At 44.8% G+C, this 22,888-nt stretch overlaps 2 protein-coding genes across 2 annotated transcripts in view; one reads left to right on the forward strand and one right to left on the reverse strand.

Annotated features, from left to right (window-relative positions):
* Positions 1-13,659, forward strand: part of b4galt2 (UDP-Gal:betaGlcNAc beta 1,4- galactosyltransferase, polypeptide 2) — a 79,613-nt gene extending 65,954 nt beyond the window's left edge. Inside the window, exons 5-7 of the mRNA XM_048249152.1 lie at positions 1,772-1,894; positions 9,299-9,403; positions 13,156-13,659. Of these exons, the coding sequence (XP_048105109.1) occupies positions 1,772-1,894; positions 9,299-9,403; positions 13,156-13,306 (379 nt within the window). The 3' untranslated portion in view covers positions 13,307-13,659. The remainder of the gene's footprint in view (positions 1-1,771; positions 1,895-9,298; positions 9,404-13,155) is intronic.
* A 5,088-nt stretch (positions 13,660-18,747) lies between these two features.
* Positions 18,748-22,871, reverse strand: zgc:113531 (uncharacterized protein LOC541359 homolog). The gene is made up of 3 exons (XM_048263536.1): positions 22,304-22,871; positions 20,295-20,424; positions 18,748-19,712 (listed from the first exon to the last, which is right to left on the reverse strand). The coding sequence occupies exons 1-3, from the start codon at positions 22,640-22,642 to the stop codon at positions 19,546-19,548; spliced, it is 636 nt and encodes a 211-aa protein (XP_048119493.1). The 5' UTR covers positions 22,643-22,871; the 3' UTR covers positions 18,748-19,545.
* Between the last annotated feature and the right edge of the window lie 17 nt (positions 22,872-22,888).

Below are 22,888 nucleotides of genomic sequence, written 5' to 3' on the forward strand. Positions count from 1 at the left end.
CACTCCTAACTCCACCACAACCGGCTCAAGCTTCTCCTTCTCCGCATTTGTTACCTGCAAGCTCTCTCTGAAATGTCACGTCACTGACTGACACTCTGGAAAAGTCAGCTGCTCCTTCATTTTCTCCTCTCACATTGCTGTCAAACCTGGGACCTTCAAGGGACGTGTGTCGACTCTCTCTCTCTCTCTCTCTCTCTCTCTCTCTCTCTCTCTCTCTCTCTCTCTCACTCTCTCTCACTCTTCTCACCAGGCTCCTCATCCCATCAGCCGCAGACAGGCATGGTCTCTGATGGAGAATTCCATTCCATGTGTGTGGATGCCAGTTTTGTCCACAGCTCTTAAAGAGTCTGTTCCATTAGTGTTAATGACCATTAGCTGCAGAGGCATCTCAGCCGTTCTCTCTCTAGGAAGATCGGCGTTACTCAGTTAGCATTAGCATTATCAATTAGCATTAATAATAAATTAAGATAACTCTTTAAATGTTTCTTTTCTCTGTCTCGCTCTCTACCCTCCATTCTCTTGTACGCACTCTCTGTCTCTCATACACATGCAGAATTGCAGATGTGCTCTGACTCGATTCAAATCTATTTTTTTTGTCAATATTTGACCATTTTCCCTCTATTTGCAAGATAAAGAATGTTAAGCCTTTCCATTTCTCCCCAGGAACAACGTTATACACTTCCAAAAGGTCTGGCCGGAGTCTGCTGGTAATGGGGCAGCGTACGTCACACGTGTACCATAGCAACAACACTGTGCTGCCCGCAGATGCACCTGCCTGTTAATCAGCTTGATAATATAGAATTATTATATAATTAAAATGTATAATCCCAATTGATCCCTTTGTCCGAAACATCCAAGTCCACTTAGAAATTTCAGCTGGCTGCATGTGATGAAATGTCTGGCTGATGATGGCTTCATTCAACCCAAACCCCGGCACGCACACACACACACCCGTGTCTCTTTGACGTGAGTATCTGTGCTGTGTCACTCGTTCAACATGAATCCCCCTCCATGTGTGAGTGTTTGTGCATGTTTGTGTGTATGTATGTCTCTGTACTGGGTAACATGGTATCCATTCATGTGTTTACATACACACACACACACACACACACACACACACACTCTGACTTGTTCCAGGCTCCAGTCTTCCATGTCTGTCAGTTCCACCACCACCCCCCTGGTGTCTGATGTACGGGAGACATGTGTGTGTCCCGTCTGCTCACTTCACACGCTGCGTGCTGGCGTGGCGGTGTGCTCTGGTTGTTTTTTTCGTACCCACTGCTGTGATGTGAGAAGCGCGCGGGTTGGGTGTCGCAGGAGATACTGATGAAATGGAGAGATGGAGGAGAGACAGAGAGCGAGAGAGAGAGAATGAGAGAGATCTGATATCATTTTGCCCAGTGCTGGAGCTCCTCAGGGGATGTGGGGGATATTCCTGAGGGGGTTTAGCTTGTGTGATGTGCTCGCGGAATCATGTCAACTCCAAGAGCCTCAGTGGGTTTCCAAAATCCCACTGAAGGAGCGAGAGACGACAGCTAGCTTCCCAGCCTGCTCTGGGAAGACTCTTTTTGTAGACTGTCACAAACGCAGTTACCATGCCCTGTAAAGAACTGAGAGTGTTTAGCTGCTGTCCAGATGGACTCAGTTCTCCTCTTGCTTGTTGACGGTCATACAGATGTTTACTCAAAGAGATTCTTGTGCTGATATTGTGACAAACGCCAGGCTTTAACAGACCTTTCTTTTCCCTTCCCTCTGTCACCGTTCCCTGCAGGCTGCCTTATGCGGGCTATTTTGGCGGAGTCTCTGGCCTCAGCAAAAAGCAGTTCCTCAAAATCAACGGCTTCCCCAACGAGTACTGGGGGTGGGGAGGCGAAGACGATGACATCTTCAACCGGTGAGGCTCTGGGCTCTGGGTTCTGTGCTGGGGATGTCATGAACTGCACATGAAAGTAGCAATATGGGAGATTTGTGAGGTGCTTTGTGTGTGTGTGTGTGTGTGTGTGTGTGTGTGTGTGTGTGTGTGTGTGTGTGTGTGTGTGTGTGTTGGAGGCTCATACATTTTCTTCACAGGTAGCTCACTGGGCTCCTTAGACAATTGTTGAAATTTTGTTCCCTACTTGCAGCCATGTCGTCTCCTTATCTTCCCTGGGCACAAAGTCTTTCAGATGCTCCTTGTCTGGGTCTCATTTCCCCATAACATCAGTTATATTCAAAACCCCGGTCATATGGGAACAAACCTACAGTACTTGAATTTCAAAGACTGACTTCAAAATGCATTCAAAGATCTATCTATCTGTCTGTCTGTCCGTGTAACAGCCAGTAATGAAGTATTAGTATTCAGACATTTTATGAAGATGGCGTTAATTTCCTGTCTGGTTCTCCTCTTGGGAGCAAAAGCCATATATTATTCATCAGTCATTATTGTTACTTATCAGCCGTGCGCTCTCTGAACAGCTGAGAGCAGTGGCAGAATGGTGCTGATGAAGTAGGAAAACAAAGGATTATGGGAGACACTCTGTGATTGCCGTAAAAAACTCACGTCGGCGCAAGCAATTTATGGGCTTCTTAGTCACACATCAGTTGCAAAGCTAAGTTTCTATTATCTCTCCTTAGAAGCCTTCCATGAGGCAGGCCTTCAGTGGAGAGCAAACTCCCCGGTCCTGTATATGTCTCTGTCTCCCTCACGCTAATGTATACAAACAGGAGATGGGGCATTTTAAAATAGGTAGTTTCCATATCTCTCTGTCTTATCAGGCCTTTCACCTGGGTTGCATTATGAATGATCCATTATGTTTACCGTAAGTTAGTAGCAGGAGAGATGAGAGGCACTGATGCCAGTGTGAATCATCCTCAACACTTGGGATGCGCTCTTCCACCGGCAAGTCTGTCGTTCTCCTGTGGTAGCGCCAAAACCTCAAAGAAGCTCCTGCTGCCAGTGTCACACACACTCACACACACTCTCTCCCTCCCTCCTGTCTACAGTAAGTACTCTGAGACCGGGACACGGACATGCACAAGCTGTCTCCTCTACTGACATTAGTCCCTGTGGATAATAAATAGCTCTTCCCATCTTTTCTCCCTCTCTGAGTTGATGAGTGACTTTTCTGTCTAACCTCTCTCTCTCTCTCCCTCTCTCTCTCACTCACACACACACACTCACTCACTCACTCACACACACTACACACACACACACACACACACACACACACCTAAATGTGCATGCACTCACACATGCACACAAGGCCCTTGAAACGTGATAACGGCAAATAAAAAGATACGGGCATATCATAGAGAAGCTGTTTGGGAATCACCCAGTTCCACACTTGAGCGTTTTAGCTGTTTATTTTGGTCTCGACTGCCGAGGGGCCGGGTCCCGGTGATGTGATAAAAGACGTCTCTGCTCATCTCTCCGCCCGCTGCCTCACTGTCGGCAGGAGCCGACACGATTGGGAGGATGATATAAAAAAGCTTTTAGGGCATGATAGCTGCAATAGCTTTGATGCATTAAAGCTTCCAGATTTCCCCCGAGATCACTCTTTCAGCAGGACTATTTTTATTGCAGCGGATGTAGGAGAACAATGGAATATTATTTCAGAGTTTCATTTGTGTGTTGATTTTGGGGGGGGGGGGGGTTAATTAGGAAGCTATCCGCATTGTCAGAGTGGTTGTCATATTACAGAGGTGTGTCATGGGAAGTGTTTGATGTGTCTGCTTCCTGTTCGCTGGATTAGATTCAGCCTGTGACAAGTGTATGACTTTATTACATGAGAATCCAGCGTGTGAAAATACCAATGCAATAGAGAAAAGTGTACAGTGTGTGTGAAACACAACTGACGATGGATCGGTTGTTATTAGATGAAAGGGAAAGTGTTCGTGGTTATGTTGGTGGCAGTGAGAAGAGCAGTGGTAGGAGTGTAATGATAAGAGTTGTTCCGCCTCAGCCAGAGCCTTCCTCGTGTGAGAGAAATGATACTGCTGCTGAGAGAGAGAGGCATGCGGGCACGGCTGTCTCCATCCTCCCGCTTCACTAGCCCGCTGCCCTCCGTCAGTCAGGGCCTCTTCCTCATTATCTCCCCTGGGGAGGGTGTCGGGGGGGTAGGCAGGGGGTCCTGGCTGGCTGGCTGGCTGGCTGGTGGTCGTTTCCCAGAGGCATGGCTGCTTCACTGGAGCTGGTCTGGAGGGAGCCCTTGGAGCTCCCTGCCTGCCTCATGGAGAGGTGCTCAATGCTCAGCGCCTCCAGACGCAGGCTCTGATAAGGGGGAGGACAGCTAGCAGCAGCCGCCCTGCAGACAGAGGAGAGGAAGTGCATGAGAGCTGCTTTGGAATGTACAGCAGTACACATGGTATGCAATTCACATGTACACTCTTATAAATGTACACATGCACAGTATACAAATACACACACAGTACACATATACAAGCATACATACATATATGCACACATATACACACACACACACACACACAAAAACAATGTCCACTTTCAGATGACAGCCTGCCTTTGTGCTGGTGTCTCCATTTCAGTGTCTCAGTCTGTCGGAAGGCACATCAGCTGGCATCAGTGTCCTCCCACATCTCAAGAGGGTGCCACGCTATCCTGAGGTCTTATGCCCCGCTCAGGCACACTAGCCTTTGAGTCCCCTAGGCCAGTACAAGGCCTAACCCCCCATCCCTCAGGACAGGCTCTGTCCCGTTAGACTGCATCGTGTCGGGGCAGTGTGCTAACAGGTCAGAGGTCAGCATCGAACATGCCCGGGGTCGCTGAGATCAACAGTCGCAGCCAGCAGCCTCATTTCATTATCTTCGGCGACAAAGGCGCTATGCGTCGGGCCACGCTCCGCTACAGCATGGCACTTACTGCTGCTGCTGCTTGAGCAGTAAATATGGCCTTGGCTGATGTATTTAAAATAGATTTCTCGTATTTCTCTGTGCTGCGTGAGTACATTCTCTTTTTTTGTGACCAAAATGGCCATGCATAAGATAGAGCTAGAGGGTCTTTCCAACTTAGTCGTCCTGCTCCGAGTATGGGTCACATAATGCTGCATTTGTGTGTGTGTGTGTGTGTGTGTGTGCACGTGTGGGAGTGTGTGTGATTGCTTATGCATTGTGACCATAGCATTGGAATTTTCCTCTGGAGAATGTCTGTATAAGTCACATTGTGTGTAGAGCCAGAAAAACTCAGAAAGAGCCATTCAAGGAAACTCGCAAAGTAACCATGCACCAGACCCTAACCATGTACTTTTCTACTCTGAGAGAAAAGAAACAGAGTTTCTGTAGCGTAGTGAATCTCTGAAAAGCAGAGTTTTTTCCGTGTCTAGAGGACGGTGAGAGAGGGTGAAGGAGGCTCCCACACTGCCTTAGGGAGCAGCTGAAATCACTGCCCATCAAAGAGTGACCGTCCTGGGGAGAGAGGATGCAGATGACACAGTCTCCCTCTGTCTGTGTCTAATGTTCCCTCTGACAAGCCAGGAAAAAAGAACAAAAAGAGAGAGAGAGTGTGTGTGTGTGTGTGTGTGTGTGTGTGTTGAGAGTACTGTTGTTCCCTGTGGGCACGTTTAGACAGACTCAGACCAACGACTCACATACACGACTCCCTGACTGTCAGCATCTGTGGTCTGGTGGAGTATGGAAACCCTGAAGGGACATTTCCCCTTCATATCTAAAGCCAGACAGGTGTGCTGTAAATGTAGAATGGTACTCTCTGCCAAGACATCTTGACTTGAAGTGTCTGCTACCAGATGGCAGTTCTGAAGGGCAAAGCGAGACGTCATACATAAGAGCTGAGAGACTTCCATTCGTCCTCTATAGCTACAATTAGTTTCTCCTAATGTTGACATTAGTGCGGAGGCCTTATGTCAAGACCTTTTAGTCGCATCCAATAAAGCCGTTGCTGTAATTATAGTAATTGGGGCATTAGCTGTTTATAAATGTGTCTGCTGATGAAAGCCCAGGGCAGGCTTGTTTATCTGTCTTGACAGTGCATTAGCTTATTTATCTGCCCAACAGACATAGTTGATGAGCGCATGACTCAGATGCATAGATCCCCGCTCGCGTAAATGATGTCCTACTTCATAAGAGCTCTTCCTTCGTAAGAGCTTTCCGACTGTGTGTGTGTCTGTGTCTGTGTCTGTGTCTTTGTGTCTGTGTGTGCCTTCCTTTGGCTCACTGCCTGACTCTAGACATGCTGTTGGATGAACAGCTCTGCTTGTCACGAGATGTGCATTGCTATGCTCATGGTCTGCATTTCTAATTTCCATCATGTCTTTTTCTAACAATAGCTGTGAATTTGTGTGTGTGTGTGTGTGTGTGTGTGTGTGTGTGTGTGTGTGTGTGTGTGTGTGTGTGTGTGTGTGTGTGTGTGTGTGTGTGTGAGGTGAGTGCGCATTCATCTGTGCATGCGTGGGGTGGTGCATCAGTGAGATGAGGCTCTATGTGACTGATCGCTTTTCTTCCATTTCCGGCTCTGCACTCATCCCAGACCGTCCTCCATCATCTCTTCATTCCCATCACATCCGTCTCTCTCTCTCTCATCGGTCTCTAGCTGTCTCTCTGCCTCACTGACACACACACACACACACACACACACACACACACACTCACTCACTCATCTCTCATGTTTTTCAGTCTTCTTTTTACCTCCACTCCATTCTGCCCTTTCTCCCTCTCCCTCTCCCTCTCCCTTTCTCTCTCTCTCTGTTTTCTTCCACTCTGCTCGGGAAAAATGAAGAAACGCTGATGATTTGCACTCCCCTTGACTCTACGAGTCTAATGCAATTAAATGAACTGCAGGGAAGAGGAAGAGAAAGGAGATCTGTAGAAATTCACAGCTAATCCAATCAAAGCTCGTCCAGAGGGCCTAGACGCATCGCCAGTCTACAGTATTAATTATTACTGCTGGAGTTTCAACGAGGAAAAGCCTTTGGAATCGGGCCTTGTCTCATTAGCTGATGGCGATGGCCCACTCACATTTCATTACTTTATCTCCGACAGAACACGGCAAACGCTTGGATGACAAAAGCCGCTGCTATTTTTTTCCAGTGATTCTGTGTATATATTTGTTTGTCTTCACGTCTTTGTATGGGTAGCGTTACTCTCTGAGGGCAAAATTAATCTAAAGAAAGTATTATTTTTTTTGTAGCTTTATGGCATTTTTTCCTCAAGGTTACTGTAATGTTTTACTGTAGTGTTCCCTTATCTGAAATGGTCTTCACTGAGGCATGTGAAGATTGAACAGTACACTCAAAGGAGACTCTACTTGCATGGTATAGATTCTGCAGTTTCATTAAACCATTTCACCATTCATGCATAGGAAGGCACTTTTAAGAAGTGCTGCAGTTGAGAGAGTGCCATTGCTAAAAGAGATTTAATAGCCTACATATGGCTAACTAGCATCGGGGCTCTTTGCACAGGTGTGTGGATGCTGGGAAAGCACTTCCTTGAAGAACAAGCTGTGGTGACACTCCTGAAGTCCGTATGGCACCTCTTTCTGTGAGTCACTCTCACAGCTTTAGTCTGCTCATCAGGCCATCTTGTGATCATGCTTACAAGCTTTTTGATAAAGCATAGGATATGCTATCTTGACTAATAACTAGAATTTATTTTTTATCATCATCATCATCATCATCATTATCATCCTCCTCACCCATTATAATCATCATCTTCCTCCTCACCCATCATCATCACCCATTATCCATCATCATTTTCATTTCTCCAAACACAGTCTTGGATGTGTTCCAGGCCTCATGCGGTGCCCCAAGTTAAAAATAGCCGATGGTCGGCCCTCCTTGCCAAGTGGCCTCTGGACGGGGCCAAGCCCATTTGGGCTGTAAATGATATCCTAGTGCAGCCGGTCTCTCTCCTGGCATCCTCCTGCCTGGGCCTGGCACTAGTGATCACCGCCAGTCATCTGGCTCCCTGTTTACCTACGTGAAATAGAGGGCAGCCACAAACACACAGAGACACACACACACACAGACACACACAAACAGACACACACACACACACACACACACACACACACACGCACACACACACACACACACCACATGCACGCACACACACATTTCCTGTGTTTGTGAAATAATTGTGCTGTTTCTGGGTCAAGAATACACAGAGATTATTTCAAATCCTTCTTCTGAATTATGCATCACAATGCTGTCTGTCTTGTGTTATTATGGGGGAAAATGCACAAACTGTGACATACAGACACACACACACACACAGACAGAAAAGACATAGACGCAGGCATGCATCCGTGGGATTTTCATCTAATCAGATGCTATAAGAAGGGTTTCTTGTCCTCAGCTGCACCAGTATGACTGGGTCAGGCCATGGTGTTGATGCGGGCAAACATAAGAATTCCTGTAAGTGGACTTTGCCTGAGAGCCAAGGAGGGAGATTAGAATGGTTGGATTGTTCAGGCAATTCTGTGTGGCTGTAAGCTGCTGTTCTTTAAACAATTGGGTTCATTTTTTTTCTTTTAGAGATATTGTGTGTGTGTGTGTGAGTGAGTGACTGTGTGTGTGTGTGTGTGTGTGTGTGTGTGTGTGTGTGTGTGTGTGTGTGTGTGTGTGTGTGTGTCTGTGTGTGTCTGTGTGTGTGCACACGCAGGCAGGAGTGTTTGTATGTGATTATCGGATAGTCTTCAGGAAATCCCCACAGGCCACAGCAAAGAAAGGTGTTGCCACATACAGTGTACTGTAATGCTTCTCCTTTTCACTCGTGGCTTATGCTTGCCACCGGGTGAATGAACCTTTGATGAGGTCAAGCTGCTCTGTTTTTTATTGGTTGTCAATCAACAGAAACCCCCCTGAAGACTCCCTCACCGCTATCAGGCTGGCGTGGAACTATCAGACCAACTTTTACAGGGCTCATTCTGTAACACCCAGCTTCCAGTCTGCTCCTCTCTCTCTCTCTCTCTCTCTCTCTCTCTCTCTCTCTCTCTCTCTCTCTCGTGTATCTCCATGTTCTCTTTTTTTGTTTCTCTCCTCCTTTAAAAATGCCTCACTGTCACACATCGCACTGTCGATTCAGCAGTAAGAACATACAGCTGCTATCTCAGTGTTCTTACAGAGGGGGAATGTTGCATCCCTGACGTCTGCCCCAGTAGCTCATGTGGTAAATGAGATCATAAGCACCTGTTGGCTGATAATAACACTCATATTCTATAGGCTCGGCACCCAAGGAGCACGCGTATATGGATAAGGACGGAGATTGGCTCTAAGCTCTTAGATGATGTGCATCTATAGACTGGAACAAATGTGAATGTTAATGTGGGGTGTTGTTTGTCCGTCCACAGGATCACGCTGAATGGGATGAAGGTGTCCCGGCCAGACGTGAAGATCGGTCGCTATCGGATGATCAAGCACGAGAGAGACAAGCACAACGAGCCCAACCCTCAGAGGTAAAGCTCTTATTACCATCTCAGAATTACTCTCATCATTAAGGGCCTTTTTTTTATTTAGTATTTTTTGCAGAGAGCAGGTTCCGTGCTTGACGTCTGTTGCGGTGTTTAATGAACGTGTTCAACGGCCGTTGCCGTGGTGACCCTTGGAGGAACGCTTTTCTGCTTAGCCCGACATCTGTGCAGTTCACTGACCTAATGTCGGCGCGTGTTTAAGGCCCTCTTGAGTTCAGCGCTGCTGCTCTCTCCCAGCTGCCCTCGTCCGAGGAGCGCCGGGCGTGTTTATCCGCCGCTAAAGAGCACTCTTTCATGCATGAGCAGCTCATCCATCAGGGCCTCTCGAGTCAGTGACTGCCATCGCTGTTCGCGGTGTGGATCAGTGTGTGCCATCATTCAAGGACGTGCGCTTTTTCTCAGACGCCCCAAACCTGTTAAAGAACCTCGGGATGGCTTTTGAAAGCAAAGTTGGATTGATACTTGTAATATTTGGATACGGGTCATCATCCATAGCCTGTTCACTGTGTAATAATAACTCTCTCAAAGTGCTCTCTCTCTCATTCACTTTCTCGTTATTATTTCTCGTTATTCATTTCCTTCGAGGGCCTCCAAAAAGCAATCGCAATGACTTCACCAGTGTGAGGTTACATTAGGAGCACTCTCGTCTTTCATTTCCCGTGGAGAGGAGAAAGTGCAAGGTGCTAGTGAATGAGTTGTCAGAGCGAGTCCTGCTGAACTGAAACATACCTCCGCAAAGTGGGCCTTCTGCTTCTTAAGTTTGCGCTCCATCAAACAAACAGAGGAAGTTAGTCAGGTGACAGAATGGGAAGGGAGACGCTGGTAGGATAATTACTTACTAACAGACACCGGTTTTTCGGTGCTGTCTTCACTTGTGTGAACAGGTTTCCTTTGTTTGCACATTTTGCGTTGTTTGGAGCTAATGAGCCACAGGAGATGGGTCCAATTAGCAAGCTGTGATGGCTTCATCGGAAATGGAAAAAAAGCTAATCAGATATTACAAAAAAAATGAAAAGGGAGATGAAAAAAAGTTTTGCTGTGAAAAATTCTTCTGGCAATTAAAAATCTGCTCTCTCAAAACAGCTTTTTGGAAAATAATCGTCTCTTTTGTCCTTCACTTTTTCATCTGTAGAGATTTAGAGATTTTCTTTATTTTCATTTTCAGATAATTTTTCTCTCATTTAGCCTCAGCTAATGCTGGCTAAAATCCTTGCTTCAAACCAGATAGCCTGCATGTTACGTCCTTCAAAGTCATATAACCCTCTTCACATCCCTCTTAACATCCATATGAATCTCATTTTGCCCCTATTGGTATGTTCTGTTCTGTCTGACCAGGGCGTATTTGACTTAGCATTGGTGAACACAGCACCGCGTGGTGTCAGCCACTGCTTCACACCAGGACAAATGACCAGCCCAGACGACAGGGATGGAGACGCATAGACAAAGCAGACAGGCGCGGAGTGGGTGCCGCCACTTTATGAAAATCGATAAATCAGACCCAGGGCCTTTGTGTGATGGATATCTCTTCATCTTTTCAGCTCACTTGCCATTTTCTCACATACCCCCTGTCCCTCCATCTCTCTCTTTCTCTCTCCCCCCCCTACCCTCTCTCTGTTCTGGGTGTCTGCTGTTGGTATGGATTCTGGAGGATCAGCTTTTATAAAGGTGACATGGACTCAGAGCGGACTAATAAATAATTCATAGCTTCTCATGGCTGCCATAAAAGTGGAGAAATGAAGAGCCCCATTAAGGCATTTCCCCAGATTTTTGGCCCTTTGTTAAAATACTTTGGGATTTCTTAAATACCAGTGGGATTCAACAAGATAAGGGTATTGGATTTAAAAAGGACTCAAACCGAAGACATTTTTATTTTTTTTTAAACCCCTCTCCAAAAAGTCACGGATGGAATGCAGAGGGCTTACATCAGAAGGCCTCCAAACTCTCGTGCAGCTCTTGCTGCAGTGGGCTTAGGGGCTGTGATAATCAAGGGTAGTTATTATTCTGTGGCCAGGCCATGGAGCGCAGCAGCACCAACACAGCCACGGCACAAACATCCTTCATTGTCTCGGGGTGGGACCGAGGGTTTGTAATCACTGCATAACATAGGCCAGGCCTGTCTCTGAGCAGCCAGCCGCGCATCTGTCTTCCCTCTGATATTATGGTGGGAACACTATGGAAATATTACCTTGGTGTAAACAATTTAGCGCGCACAGTTATTTGCATTCTAATGCTGGCCTCATAAAGTGTTTACAGTATCTTTCTTGCTGCGCTCTCTTTCATTCACACACACATACACACACACACACACACACACACACACACACACATACAATTCCCCAAATGGCTGGCCATGCCTCAGCAAGGAGAAAGGCTAGTTACTGGTTGACTCAGGTGTGACTGGTTTGTATAACTGGTGTGCGCGTGTGTGCGTGCGTGCGTGTGTGTGTGTGCGTGCGTGCGTGTGTGTGTGTGTGTGCGTGTGTGTGTGTGTGTGTGTGTGTGTTTTTGTGTGTGTGCACGCGCACATGCTCACCTGGGTAGGCCGTTTACATTGATAAATGTTTTGGCCCTCCACACACTCGCTTCCTCTGTGTTTGGCCGTTCGGTGAGCTCCGGGTTAATGAGACATTGTGATTGTGCTCATCGGTGGATGACGGCGCTGTCGTTAATCACCTTCCCCTAGATTAGCCAGCCCAACTCAGCCTAGCCTCCCTCTCCCGCCGCAAGCATATTAATCCCAGCGTGTGCGTGTGAGCCACCCGCGACGGCGGCATAAAATCATTCAGCATAAACCATAATCCCTGGCCGGTGTATCATGCTCTGCGGCCGCACACGAAAGATATGTAAGCTGATGACGGAGTCAGAGAAGTCGGTAGATGTGAGTAGTCGGGCTCTGGTCTCTGGGATCCAGTGGAAAGGCTGTGTGTGTGTGTGTGTGTGTGTGAACATTGTCAGTGTTGTTTACAGAGGTGATGATGTGGGATGTCTGGAGTAGGCTATCATCTCTCTAGCACCGTTCCACAGGGTTGGCTTTGACTTTGGTCTGCGGAGACTCTAGTAAATAATGCTCTCCCACTCTGGTCTTGTTTCTCTCTCTTTTTTTATATCTCTGACTCTGTGCATTAGCAGAAAAGATCAGCAGACTCATAGCCAGAGGATGCGTTTTTGTTTTGTTTTTGTTTAGTTTTATTTTATCAAGTGGATTAAAGTTAGCATTCAAACTCGTTGTTTGGAGAAATCAATGTGTGCCTCTTTGAAGACTGTGAGGGTAGTGGTGGTGGGACAGACTGTGAGGGTAGTGGTGGTGGGACAAGACTGTGAGGGTAGTGGTGGTGGGACAAGACTGTGAGGGTAGTGGTGGTGGGACAGACAGGCTTGTTGGACCAAATGCCTGGCCATGTTCCCTCATGCGCTGGAGGCGGGAGTGAGACTGGTGTCTGAGGCCGTGGGAAGGTGGACGCCTCCGTCAGGCCCCCGACTCGGCCATTTGGCCCAGCAGTTCCTCTGGTGTGGGGCACCCTCTGCTGGCTAAGGCTGTCCTAGGCAGGCACACACACCACACAGGCCCAGGCCCAGGCCATCTGGCCGGTGGTTTAGCCATGAATTAATTGCCCCTAAAACATCCCTTTGTGTGCTTGTGGGTGTGTAGTATGCAACTGAAAGGAAATGCTGATATTGAAAAAAGAACTAAAAGTCTAAAAGTGGTTTTGTTTTTGCCTTGTTTTTTTTCTGTGAAGGTTCAACAAAATCCAGAATACCAAGAACACCATGCGGAAGGACGGCATCAGCTCGCTGTTGTACCGTGTGGTGTCCATCAAGAGGTACCCGCTCTACACCAACATCTCCGTGGAGATTGGCAAGCCCCCGCCCAGACCCCTCAGGGGATAGTAGCTCAGGAGGAGGGGTCTGCACCCGCCACTTACCTACACACACACACACACACACACACACACACACACACACACACACACACACACACACACACACACACACCTGGAGGCATCGGGACTCTCCTGTTCTTGTATCAGAGAGAAAAGAAAAGAGGGTTCACATCCACTTTAATGACCTTCTCAGACATCCAAAACAAAGGGAAGCCATGGACCTGGACATCAAGTGGCTTACCTCTCAGGAAATCACCAAGCTTTCCACCTGGGGAAAGGGTACACACACACACACACACACACACACACACACACACACACACACACACACACACACACACGATTGTACTTGAGCACACATTACACAAACGCACACACACAAACGCACAAACAAACACACACACACACACAAACACAAACGCGCGCACACACACACACACACACACACACACACACACACACACACACACATTCTCTGTCGAGACACTGGAGGGGCATGCTGGACAGGAAGGCCTCCCACTAATGCACTAATGCAGTATCTCCATGCAGTAGTACCACTGGAGGGCCAGGGCTACCCGCCGGACACTGGTCAACTTGACTCTGGAGAGTCCTTTGAAGAGATCCAAGCAGTGACATATCTCATGCACAGAAAAGGACATTCTGCTGGTGCTCTGGTGCAGGGGAGCTGGACACAGAAACAAATCAAAGGACAGAAGAACAGACAGCTCCTCTCATGTAAATCTGTGTGAACATATTGTATATTGCAGAATGAATGTGTCTTGTACCTGCAGTGATTGCAGTGCTCTGTTTTTTCCTTGATTTCTCTCTCTCTTTCTCTTTCTCTCTCATTCTCTATTTCTTTTCTGTTCCTCCCTTTCTCTTCATTTATCTGAGGACATAGATCAGCTTGACAGAAAGGGGATTGATGGAACATGAGAAGCTCTGGGGTGATTTTGCCTCTTTCTTTTGCCCTTTTTTTGGTCATTTCTTTCTCATGCTGTCTATCTTTTCATGGAGAAAGCATTTTGTCTACCATGGAAACAAGTGAATCTCTGAAGACATTTTGTAAATGGACAGAGATCGATTCGAGGTCCGATTTTCTGGAAGTCTGGTAGAGATCCCATGTGATGAAAGACCTGCTGGAAGGACTACATACAGGCTGCCCTCTGTCCTCTATGGTTCATGGTGAATTTCACAGGAACAGTTCTGTACACAAAAATAGCATATCTGTGCAGAGAAGACAATTTTTCTATTGGTCCTTTCTTTGTAGTGTTCACCCTACATACTCAATGCTTTCACAAATCTGAATTTGAAGTTGATTTTTGATTGTTTGTGTGTGTGTTGGTTTGTTGTTCGGATGTTCTTCTTTTTTTCAAAAGCTGAACTGCAAGACTTTTTGAATCTGGGGGACCAGGTGCAGACGTCAGCTGACTTTCTCTTGTGCATTTGGGCCTGAGCTGTGTCACACAAGTTCACCAACCTGCAACATTGATTTGCTATTGGAAGAGATTCACCTGTATAAGAGGTTGTGCTGGTCGCCCCCTACTGGGCATCTCCAGAATGGCTTGTTTTTCGAGGATGATTTTTATGGTTATATCAATAGAATTGAACATTATATCTTGGCTTGATTTAGCTTTGCAGTGGTGTTGATATTTCAGATCACTCAGTGTGTATGGTTGTATGCCACCAATGGGAAGTAGCAATATCTCACAAACTCCCCTTATTGTTTACAGAAGCCTCTCAGTTTGGAATACACTTGTTCTTTTGTTCATTTTTTTTGTTTTTGTACTGCCTGAATCACCAAACCGATGCCTTCAAGTTGTTTTTGTTATGAGGGCCAAAACAAGATTGAGAGTATTTGTTTTTGTTGAGGTCTATGTTGTGTGAAGTGACGTGGATATCTCTTTTGTACTTGCTACTGTTCTCTCACATTCGCATGAAAGAGAACTTTATCAGTGATCTCAATCTCTCTCTCTCTTTCTCTCTATCTCTCTTTGTTTATTCAGATGAGTATCAAGGCTCTGTGCAATTGCCTTTGTTTTCTTTCTTTCTGCTCACTTGGTTTGTTTTGTTTTGATCCTGTTTTGCCTTCTCCCTCACCCTCACCACTCTCCCAATTGAGCTATGTATGTATGGTTTTTTTTTTGTTGCTGAGCTGAACTAAAGATTCAGCTGCTCCAGATGAGAGGCACAGATTCACTTCAGGACGTTCGGAGGACCCTTCAGCTCCATCTCGGCTGTCCAGCTGCTGCCTGTTTGTTTATTTGAGTGTGCTACTGCTGTGGCTGGGAAACAAAGATGTTCTACACTGGATCATTGCTTTTGTTTTACTTGAGGCCAAAAAAGTGTACAAGTCCAGCTCACTAAAGGCCTTAACTAAGTTCCTTTGCTGAACATTATTACCCTTGTGGGTATATAGTGATTATGAAGTCTTTCAAATATTTGAAAAAGTAGCATTATTGCATTCTTGACATTGATATTGATAGGAATTGACAAATGCCATTGAAACTCAGAGTTTTCAAACTGGTATAAGCCTGCTTAGAAAAACAACAACAACAAAACACATTTTCTGTAAAAAACAAATAATAATAATAATATATATATATATATATATATATATATATATATATATATATATATATATATTTATATTTATATATATATATATATGAAGAGTTCAGATGCAAAACCCTCTAAATCCGTCTGACCACTTTTCTTTTAAATGAGCATTTAAATTCAGGCTCCTATAGGTTTTTGCCTATAAATCGATATTTCAGACCAGGAAGAGAGTGGTATTTAGTGGGTTTAGAAGTTAAATTATTTGATTAGCGTATACTATGTGTGGAGAGCATCCCCTCACCATCTTTATCTCATTTTTGACATAGGTGGCATTTAGAGGCTTTTGCATCTGAACCCTTCATATATATACAAGAATCTAATGGTACGTCTTGTTTGCTTTTCATGTGCAGCTGAATATGTGCTGGTCCTCTGGGATACATATCAATGTTGAAGGTGATCTCAATTCTATAATGTTGGTTTTCTATGCTTACAGTTACCATGTGCTGTCATTTGAAGATGTTTTAACATCTTACCATGTTAAGCTTCTTTGTATAGGTGGCCTTGCAAATGCTTATCAAACCATGCCACATACCTAAACACTTTAGGCTTAACAGAGACCAGTCAAGGATTTTGCAAACTGTTCACATATCTAGCACTAATACGCAGTTGTAGTATGTCAAAAGGTCTATAGGATGGGCGAAATGTTACTGCAGCTTGAGCTGTATGTAGAGCTCCCGTCAGCTCGGTATTGGTCCTGGTCTTTCTCATGAGACACCAGCCTCATATGATGGTGTGTATGTGCTCTATCTATGTTCAGTTAGGATGGTGGAGCTGTCTTGTCACTGTAGTAAGGCATGGGTTTGCTTCTCGGTCTGGTCTGTTGCACATGCCACAGGTTAACAAATACAGGCTGCACTGAAACGGGATGAGTCACATTGCCCTCTCTTCAGTGCGTCTCCCCCCCGTCACCTTAGGGCCTGTAAACCATCACTGCTACTCTCGACTGCACAAGGAGCCACAGCGTAGGTAGGCCCTCACACAGCCCAGCTCAGTGTCATCTCACAGCCCAGTCGGCTTTCCAGTTTACCGCTTTCTGCTTTTTATGTAGCCTTGGGTCGGCAAGCCCACAGATGGACATGTTGTCCCTGACGTCATTGTACTCTACATATAGTATAGCTTCCCTCACCCCCTACTCCGTCTGCATCCCCTCCTGCCACTATCTGTGGATACTTTTTTTTAGCTTCATTTCCTGGTAAATGTCTCACCTCTCCTGTCCTCTTTCCATCTTTTTCTCACCTCTTTTCTCACCTGCACTTGTGCTTGTCCCCTCACTGTTGCCCGGTCTGTACCCCCCCATGCTTTTTATTTGATTTGTAGGATGGGCAGGACAGTATGACAGACACTGGAAGCAAACATCTACTGACCGCCTCGGGCATTGGAGCCTGTGGTGCATTTTTAAAGATTTACTGTACCGATATAGGTTTTTGTACGTTGAATGTCAAAAAAAATGTTATATCTTATATAGAATGCATAATGTCATATCATACTTTTTATATACAATCAATAAATCTGATGAGCAAAAATGGGTTAATAGTAATCAAGGGTCTTTTTCTCACTGCGGTTGTGACTGTCCACTGTTCCCACTGTGCAGAATTTGCCTCAAACTGGAAGGGAGCGACCTCTGCTTTCTTTCCAGGTTGGAGTGCTGATCACACATGGAAAAAGAGGAAACTGGAGAGCCGATTGGGCAAGCAAGTCAGCATTTCCACGGACTTGCCGCTGATGGTGCTTGCATTACACTGGAGTGGAGGAAAATAACGAGACCTATTTCACAAATGTAAGGACTGAGTAGCGTTGAGGCCACAGTCTCACCTTGGAGTGTGTCTGTGTGTGTACTGTATGTGTTCATGTAGGGGGGAAGGCAGAGCAAAACACGCTTCAAATCACTGCTGAGATTTGGACCGTTCCTCTATTTAAGTGAGCTCAAGGTTTGCCAGGCGGTTGAGTCACCTTCTGAGACAAACATTTTTAGAGCAAAGGAGCTGTGTATTTGTGTGTGAGAAGCTATATTTAAGACCTGGAATGGGTGAGTGAGCTGATGTGTAAGTGACCATGCATTCATGTATGCCTCGTGGTGAGTGAGTCAGTCTGTCACTAATACATAACTTGAACAAAAGAGGTGAAATATACATCCTGCCAAAACAATTATGTCTACAACATTTAACAGTGTGTGTGATGGCTTATTACTGGGCGGGGGGACTCATATTTAAACGTAATGTCTTTCAGCGGGCCAAATCCCAACCACAACAAAAGAACATGACAGTTTTATTAGTGAAGGGGAAATCATGTCCCCAAACTGTCAGGGAGACAGACTGAGGCTGATAGGGTAATGAAGCTGTGTGTGTACGCCGTCCCCTCGGAGAGATTTGATTCATTATCAGCCTTACCCCCACCGGATGGAGCCACATACTCCAACTTGACTCTGTCGCTTGCTGTGACAAGGCGCCCACGGACTGCCCGGGAAAAAGGAAATGGAAAGCAAATATATCTCTTGTAATCTTGTAATCTTGCCTGTAATGCAGTCGGGATGACATTTCCATACATACATTTCCATTCTCAGTGCAGTGTCTGCTAGGTTGAAGTGACGGATTAATATTTTGGAGTCTATTGTTGGTATGGTTGGGCTTGCAGGCTACGGTACTTACGGAACAGATTCATTGCCACATATTATCAACTCATTATCAGCAATGACAGGGAGAGGGAAAGGTGCCAACACCATTACAATAAGTATTTAGTATACTGGTATATTAGTGCCCATGCCTGAATGGCTTAAAGCGAATCTACAAAATATCACTGACTCCGAAGAAAAAACAAACATACAATACAACACCATATGGAATACTTTTATTACATACGTATCCCTGTCAAACACAGCAACCTTTTAATAAAATCCACCACTTCATCTAAATGGATCACATTTGAGGATTTTGTAGAAAGGTACCAATTCAGTTCTACAAATCTAAATAGATATGTATGCATGCCTTACCTTGCCTAATAGTCAAACTATTTGTCATTCAAAAAAATTTCGTCAGCTTTCCACAACACACTACCTACACACTACCATAGTAAAGTCATTTATCATGTTCCCCATGATTTGCACATTAGAAAGAAATCTGTTGGAATATATAGTAGTTTATCCAGCACAAGATGTTGTATACCTCAAATTACATGATGAATTACCCACAAAACCAGCATATATATTTGTACCTGTAAATGTATGTAAAGTTTACATAATATGGAACTACAGTAATTCCACCTACATGGCAGGGTGTTTGTGTGTGTGTGTGCGTGAGGGTGGGTGTGCGTGTGTGTCATAATGTGCTCTTAATGTTTTTGGGTGCATTCATTATGTATGCCTAATCAAATCGCTTGAAAACATCTCTTTGGTATGATTTAATGAACAAGGCTATATTAGCTCTTTGGTTCATTTTTGTTATTATTTAAAATTAGTTTGAGAAGAATACACACAGTGCACCTAATCAATAATAATGAGCACTACTACCACCATAACCAAGCTCTACATATGTGCGTAGGACGGAATTAGTGCTACACACATACACTACAAGCTCTTCTGGTGAGCCTCGTTTCAGTTGAGGAAGACCTCCATGATGATCATTTTTAGGGCTCCTATGTTTGGCAGTTCTTCACACGGGTACAGGTGGCCAGCCGGTTGCCCTCCCAATACCCAGCATCCTGGCCATCATGGCATCGACACTTGGTACAGGAGTTCACCCACACTGGTTCACCCCCAGGGATCACCTGGGTCCTAGAGGAATCCACGTAGCAGTTTGGGCCTGGGGGGGCACAACAGTGCAATGACACATAAAACCTTATAACTACAACAACTGGATTTTCATAAATGTAATAATGGCACATGTATTAACCCCACCCCATGTGTTAAAACAGTTTAAATGACTGAAGGTATATTGTGAAAACAATGCATACTTAAGTAAAAAAAACTGAGCTCAGTCATCTAATACAGTTTAACTGGCATCATGGTGAGGAAAATATGGCTCTACAAGGACAGCAAACAATAATCCAGAATTGTCACCAGACACAAAAGAGCATCACATAACTCGTGCAATGTTATGCATTGCCAGTAGATGAGGCGATACATAATTGCTTGTGATATTGAATATGGCGTGTGCTAAAAGTCATTTGTACTCTCATTACACCAAAAACAAGCACTGATGCTATCAACCTCAGTGAATCAGTCACACCCTAGAACAAGATTTTCTGACTCACGCTGTATTTCATTCTGATGTATTATTTGTAATGACCCAGGCCACACAGTCCTCATCAACACTAATCTCTTCATAAAGAGATCAGTGAGTTCATGCATGAGATCATGTGGTTGTTTTGGGGCAGTCACTTACCATCCTTACACTCAGGGCAACACTTCCCCTTCTGGTAAACAGGGTTGACACAGGGTGGGGGCGCACAGTCTGCCACCAGGCACCGTGCGATGCCATCGTCCTCACACGTGCACTGCTCACACTCTGAGGGCTGTCAAAACACACGGGACAGCAGACAGTCACAGAGCAGTGAAGGAAACTTCTCAATTACAATCCTATGCAACCCTCCCACAGAAGTCCCGGCAGGCCCTCACAACTGCAACTAACAATTATTTTAGGTTGATTAATCTGTTGTTTATTTTCCTCAGTTAGGCCTAATTGATTAGTTGTTAGCGCCATAACATTTTCTCAAAGGTTATGTCCACTAATACCTTGTTTTATTCACAAGTGAGTAAAGCAGACAATATTCAAGTTTACAATGCTGCACTGCCTAAACAATTACACAAACCAATTACCAAAATAGTTGGCGATTCATGAAATAGTTGACAATTAATTATTCAATTAATTGTTGCAACCCTAGTTATCACTCAAATATCCTTTTTTCCCAGGAACTTATTTACAACGACTGGATCTGCAAACATCCTAATCAAAGAGCTACATGTATTAGTCTGGCTGATGAACGGACTGGGTAGCCCTCATGGGCACTGCATGAGTCATCCAATCCAGAGATTTCATCAAGGACCCCTCATTACCAGCCAGACCAGGAAAACATGAGGCACATATAAATCTGCTCCAGTCTGTGCCAACAGAGATGTTTACTGTTTATATATGAAGAGTCATTTAAACACCTTTCTGGAACGTGGCTATGTTGGCTGTTGCTTTTTCTCTTTATTGTGGTGAAGATTTATCATCTCTATCATGCAGCGTTCATTTGAAAGAGTCCATCTGTTTAACATCATATGGCTAATCAAATGAATATGATGGCAGACTTATGCCTGAATCCTCTTTAAAATTGTGGTACTACTCATCACATCCACATTTTAGTAATTTTGAAATGAAAACAGTGTATTTGAAACCTCTTTTTTGAAGCAGCATTTGTAACTGGCTTTTTCTAACTGGTAAACCCCAAGTGTTCTATACAGTAACCTAACATGGAAGGAGCACTTGCAATTCAGTGATGATGAATTGAAATGATTTAAAAAGCATGTATCAACATCAGCATAGGTTAGGCCGTCACTCACAATAATGTGAGTAAAAAATTGTTATATATTTCTATAATACCTTCCTATTTAGGAAATCGATTGACTTCTACACTGCCTCCCTGTGGCAGATAATTTCAACATGCTATATGGGCCTATTAGGAAGAGTACAGGTTTGTTTTGTCTGTGTAAGACAGCAGGTAAGGAGGTTTTCAGAAAATGTGGGAGGAATCTTTACCATCACAAACAAATCCTAATAATCAAAATGCAGCCAATAGTTTACTGAATATACATGTTAGGCTATTTTTTTTCAGTAGGCTTATGAAAAAGAACTATTCTAGGCAGGCCTATATCCTATGGGTGCTACAAAGATTAGCCACATGATGGCGTAATAGACCTAGGCTAATTTAGTAAGTAACTTTTTATCTATTGAGGATTTCCTCATTGATCTCGTTTATTTGCTTGCTTTGAAGGGTTAAAATGCAATTCAGTTCAACAAAACACAGCCTAGCCTATGGGCTACAATTTCAAAGGGATTAGTCGATGATGTTTTGAGGAATTGCAAATGATTTCTGAATTATAAATGTGGAATCCAAAAGTCAGTCAAGTTAGATATTCACACGATAGGCCTATTTGGGGACATTACATAAGCCCAGAGGACAGCACAGCACTCAGCTTTGTTGTAATTTGTCTATAAAGTATGGGCTACTGCCATTAATCAGACGACATTTTTTCTAAATCTGCTCAAAAAAAAAAAAAAAAAAAAAAAAAAAAAAAACCCTATGAGGTTCTACAGCAGCCGGACAAAGAAAGCTTGCTAAAATGGGATGATTGTCGTTGCTGTGTAGAGGTTAAGTTCTGAAATCAGATTTCCACTGTACTGTAGCCTACCTGGAACTGTTCACCCAAGTCGTACACCTCACCACGGTACTCGCAGCCGATCTTCTCGCACCTTGGGCAACAGTCAGTAGGGTAGTGGCTCACATGGATGCAGGCTGAAGGTAGGGACGTGCACTCAGTTCTAGCACACGCCGAACCTTCTGCCGTGCATTCACACTGGGTGCAGTGATCTGAGTCCAAGAAGTACCATTCCCCCACGTAGTAAACGCTCCCGTTCGCCTCGCATGTATTCTCATGCCCAGCAACAGAGAAAGCCATGCAGCATTGAACATGTACCAGCAGTGCCAACCAAGTGGGAATAATCCCCATCGGGTAATTCATCCCAACCATATCTGTCGAAGAAGTTATAAGAGGCAATGCTTTAGCGTCCGGTCACCGGTGACCTAATGAACGAATCCTTAAATTACGTGTAGCTTTCAAATATGACCTACATTTTTAGCAGTATCCTAAATATTCCAGTTATGGTAAGTGCCAGTGTTCCAAGGTAGTCCTGCACTGCACGTCTTTCGAGGACTGCAACACTCACAGAGAAACATCTACGCCTCTGATGGGGTTATGTTTCAATTTACACGTGAC

This window comes from Alosa alosa, chromosome 1 (assembly GCF_017589495.1).
Source record: "Alosa alosa isolate M-15738 ecotype Scorff River chromosome 1, AALO_Geno_1.1, whole genome shotgun sequence".
NCBI lineage: Eukaryota > Metazoa > Chordata > Actinopteri > Clupeiformes > Clupeidae > Alosa > Alosa alosa.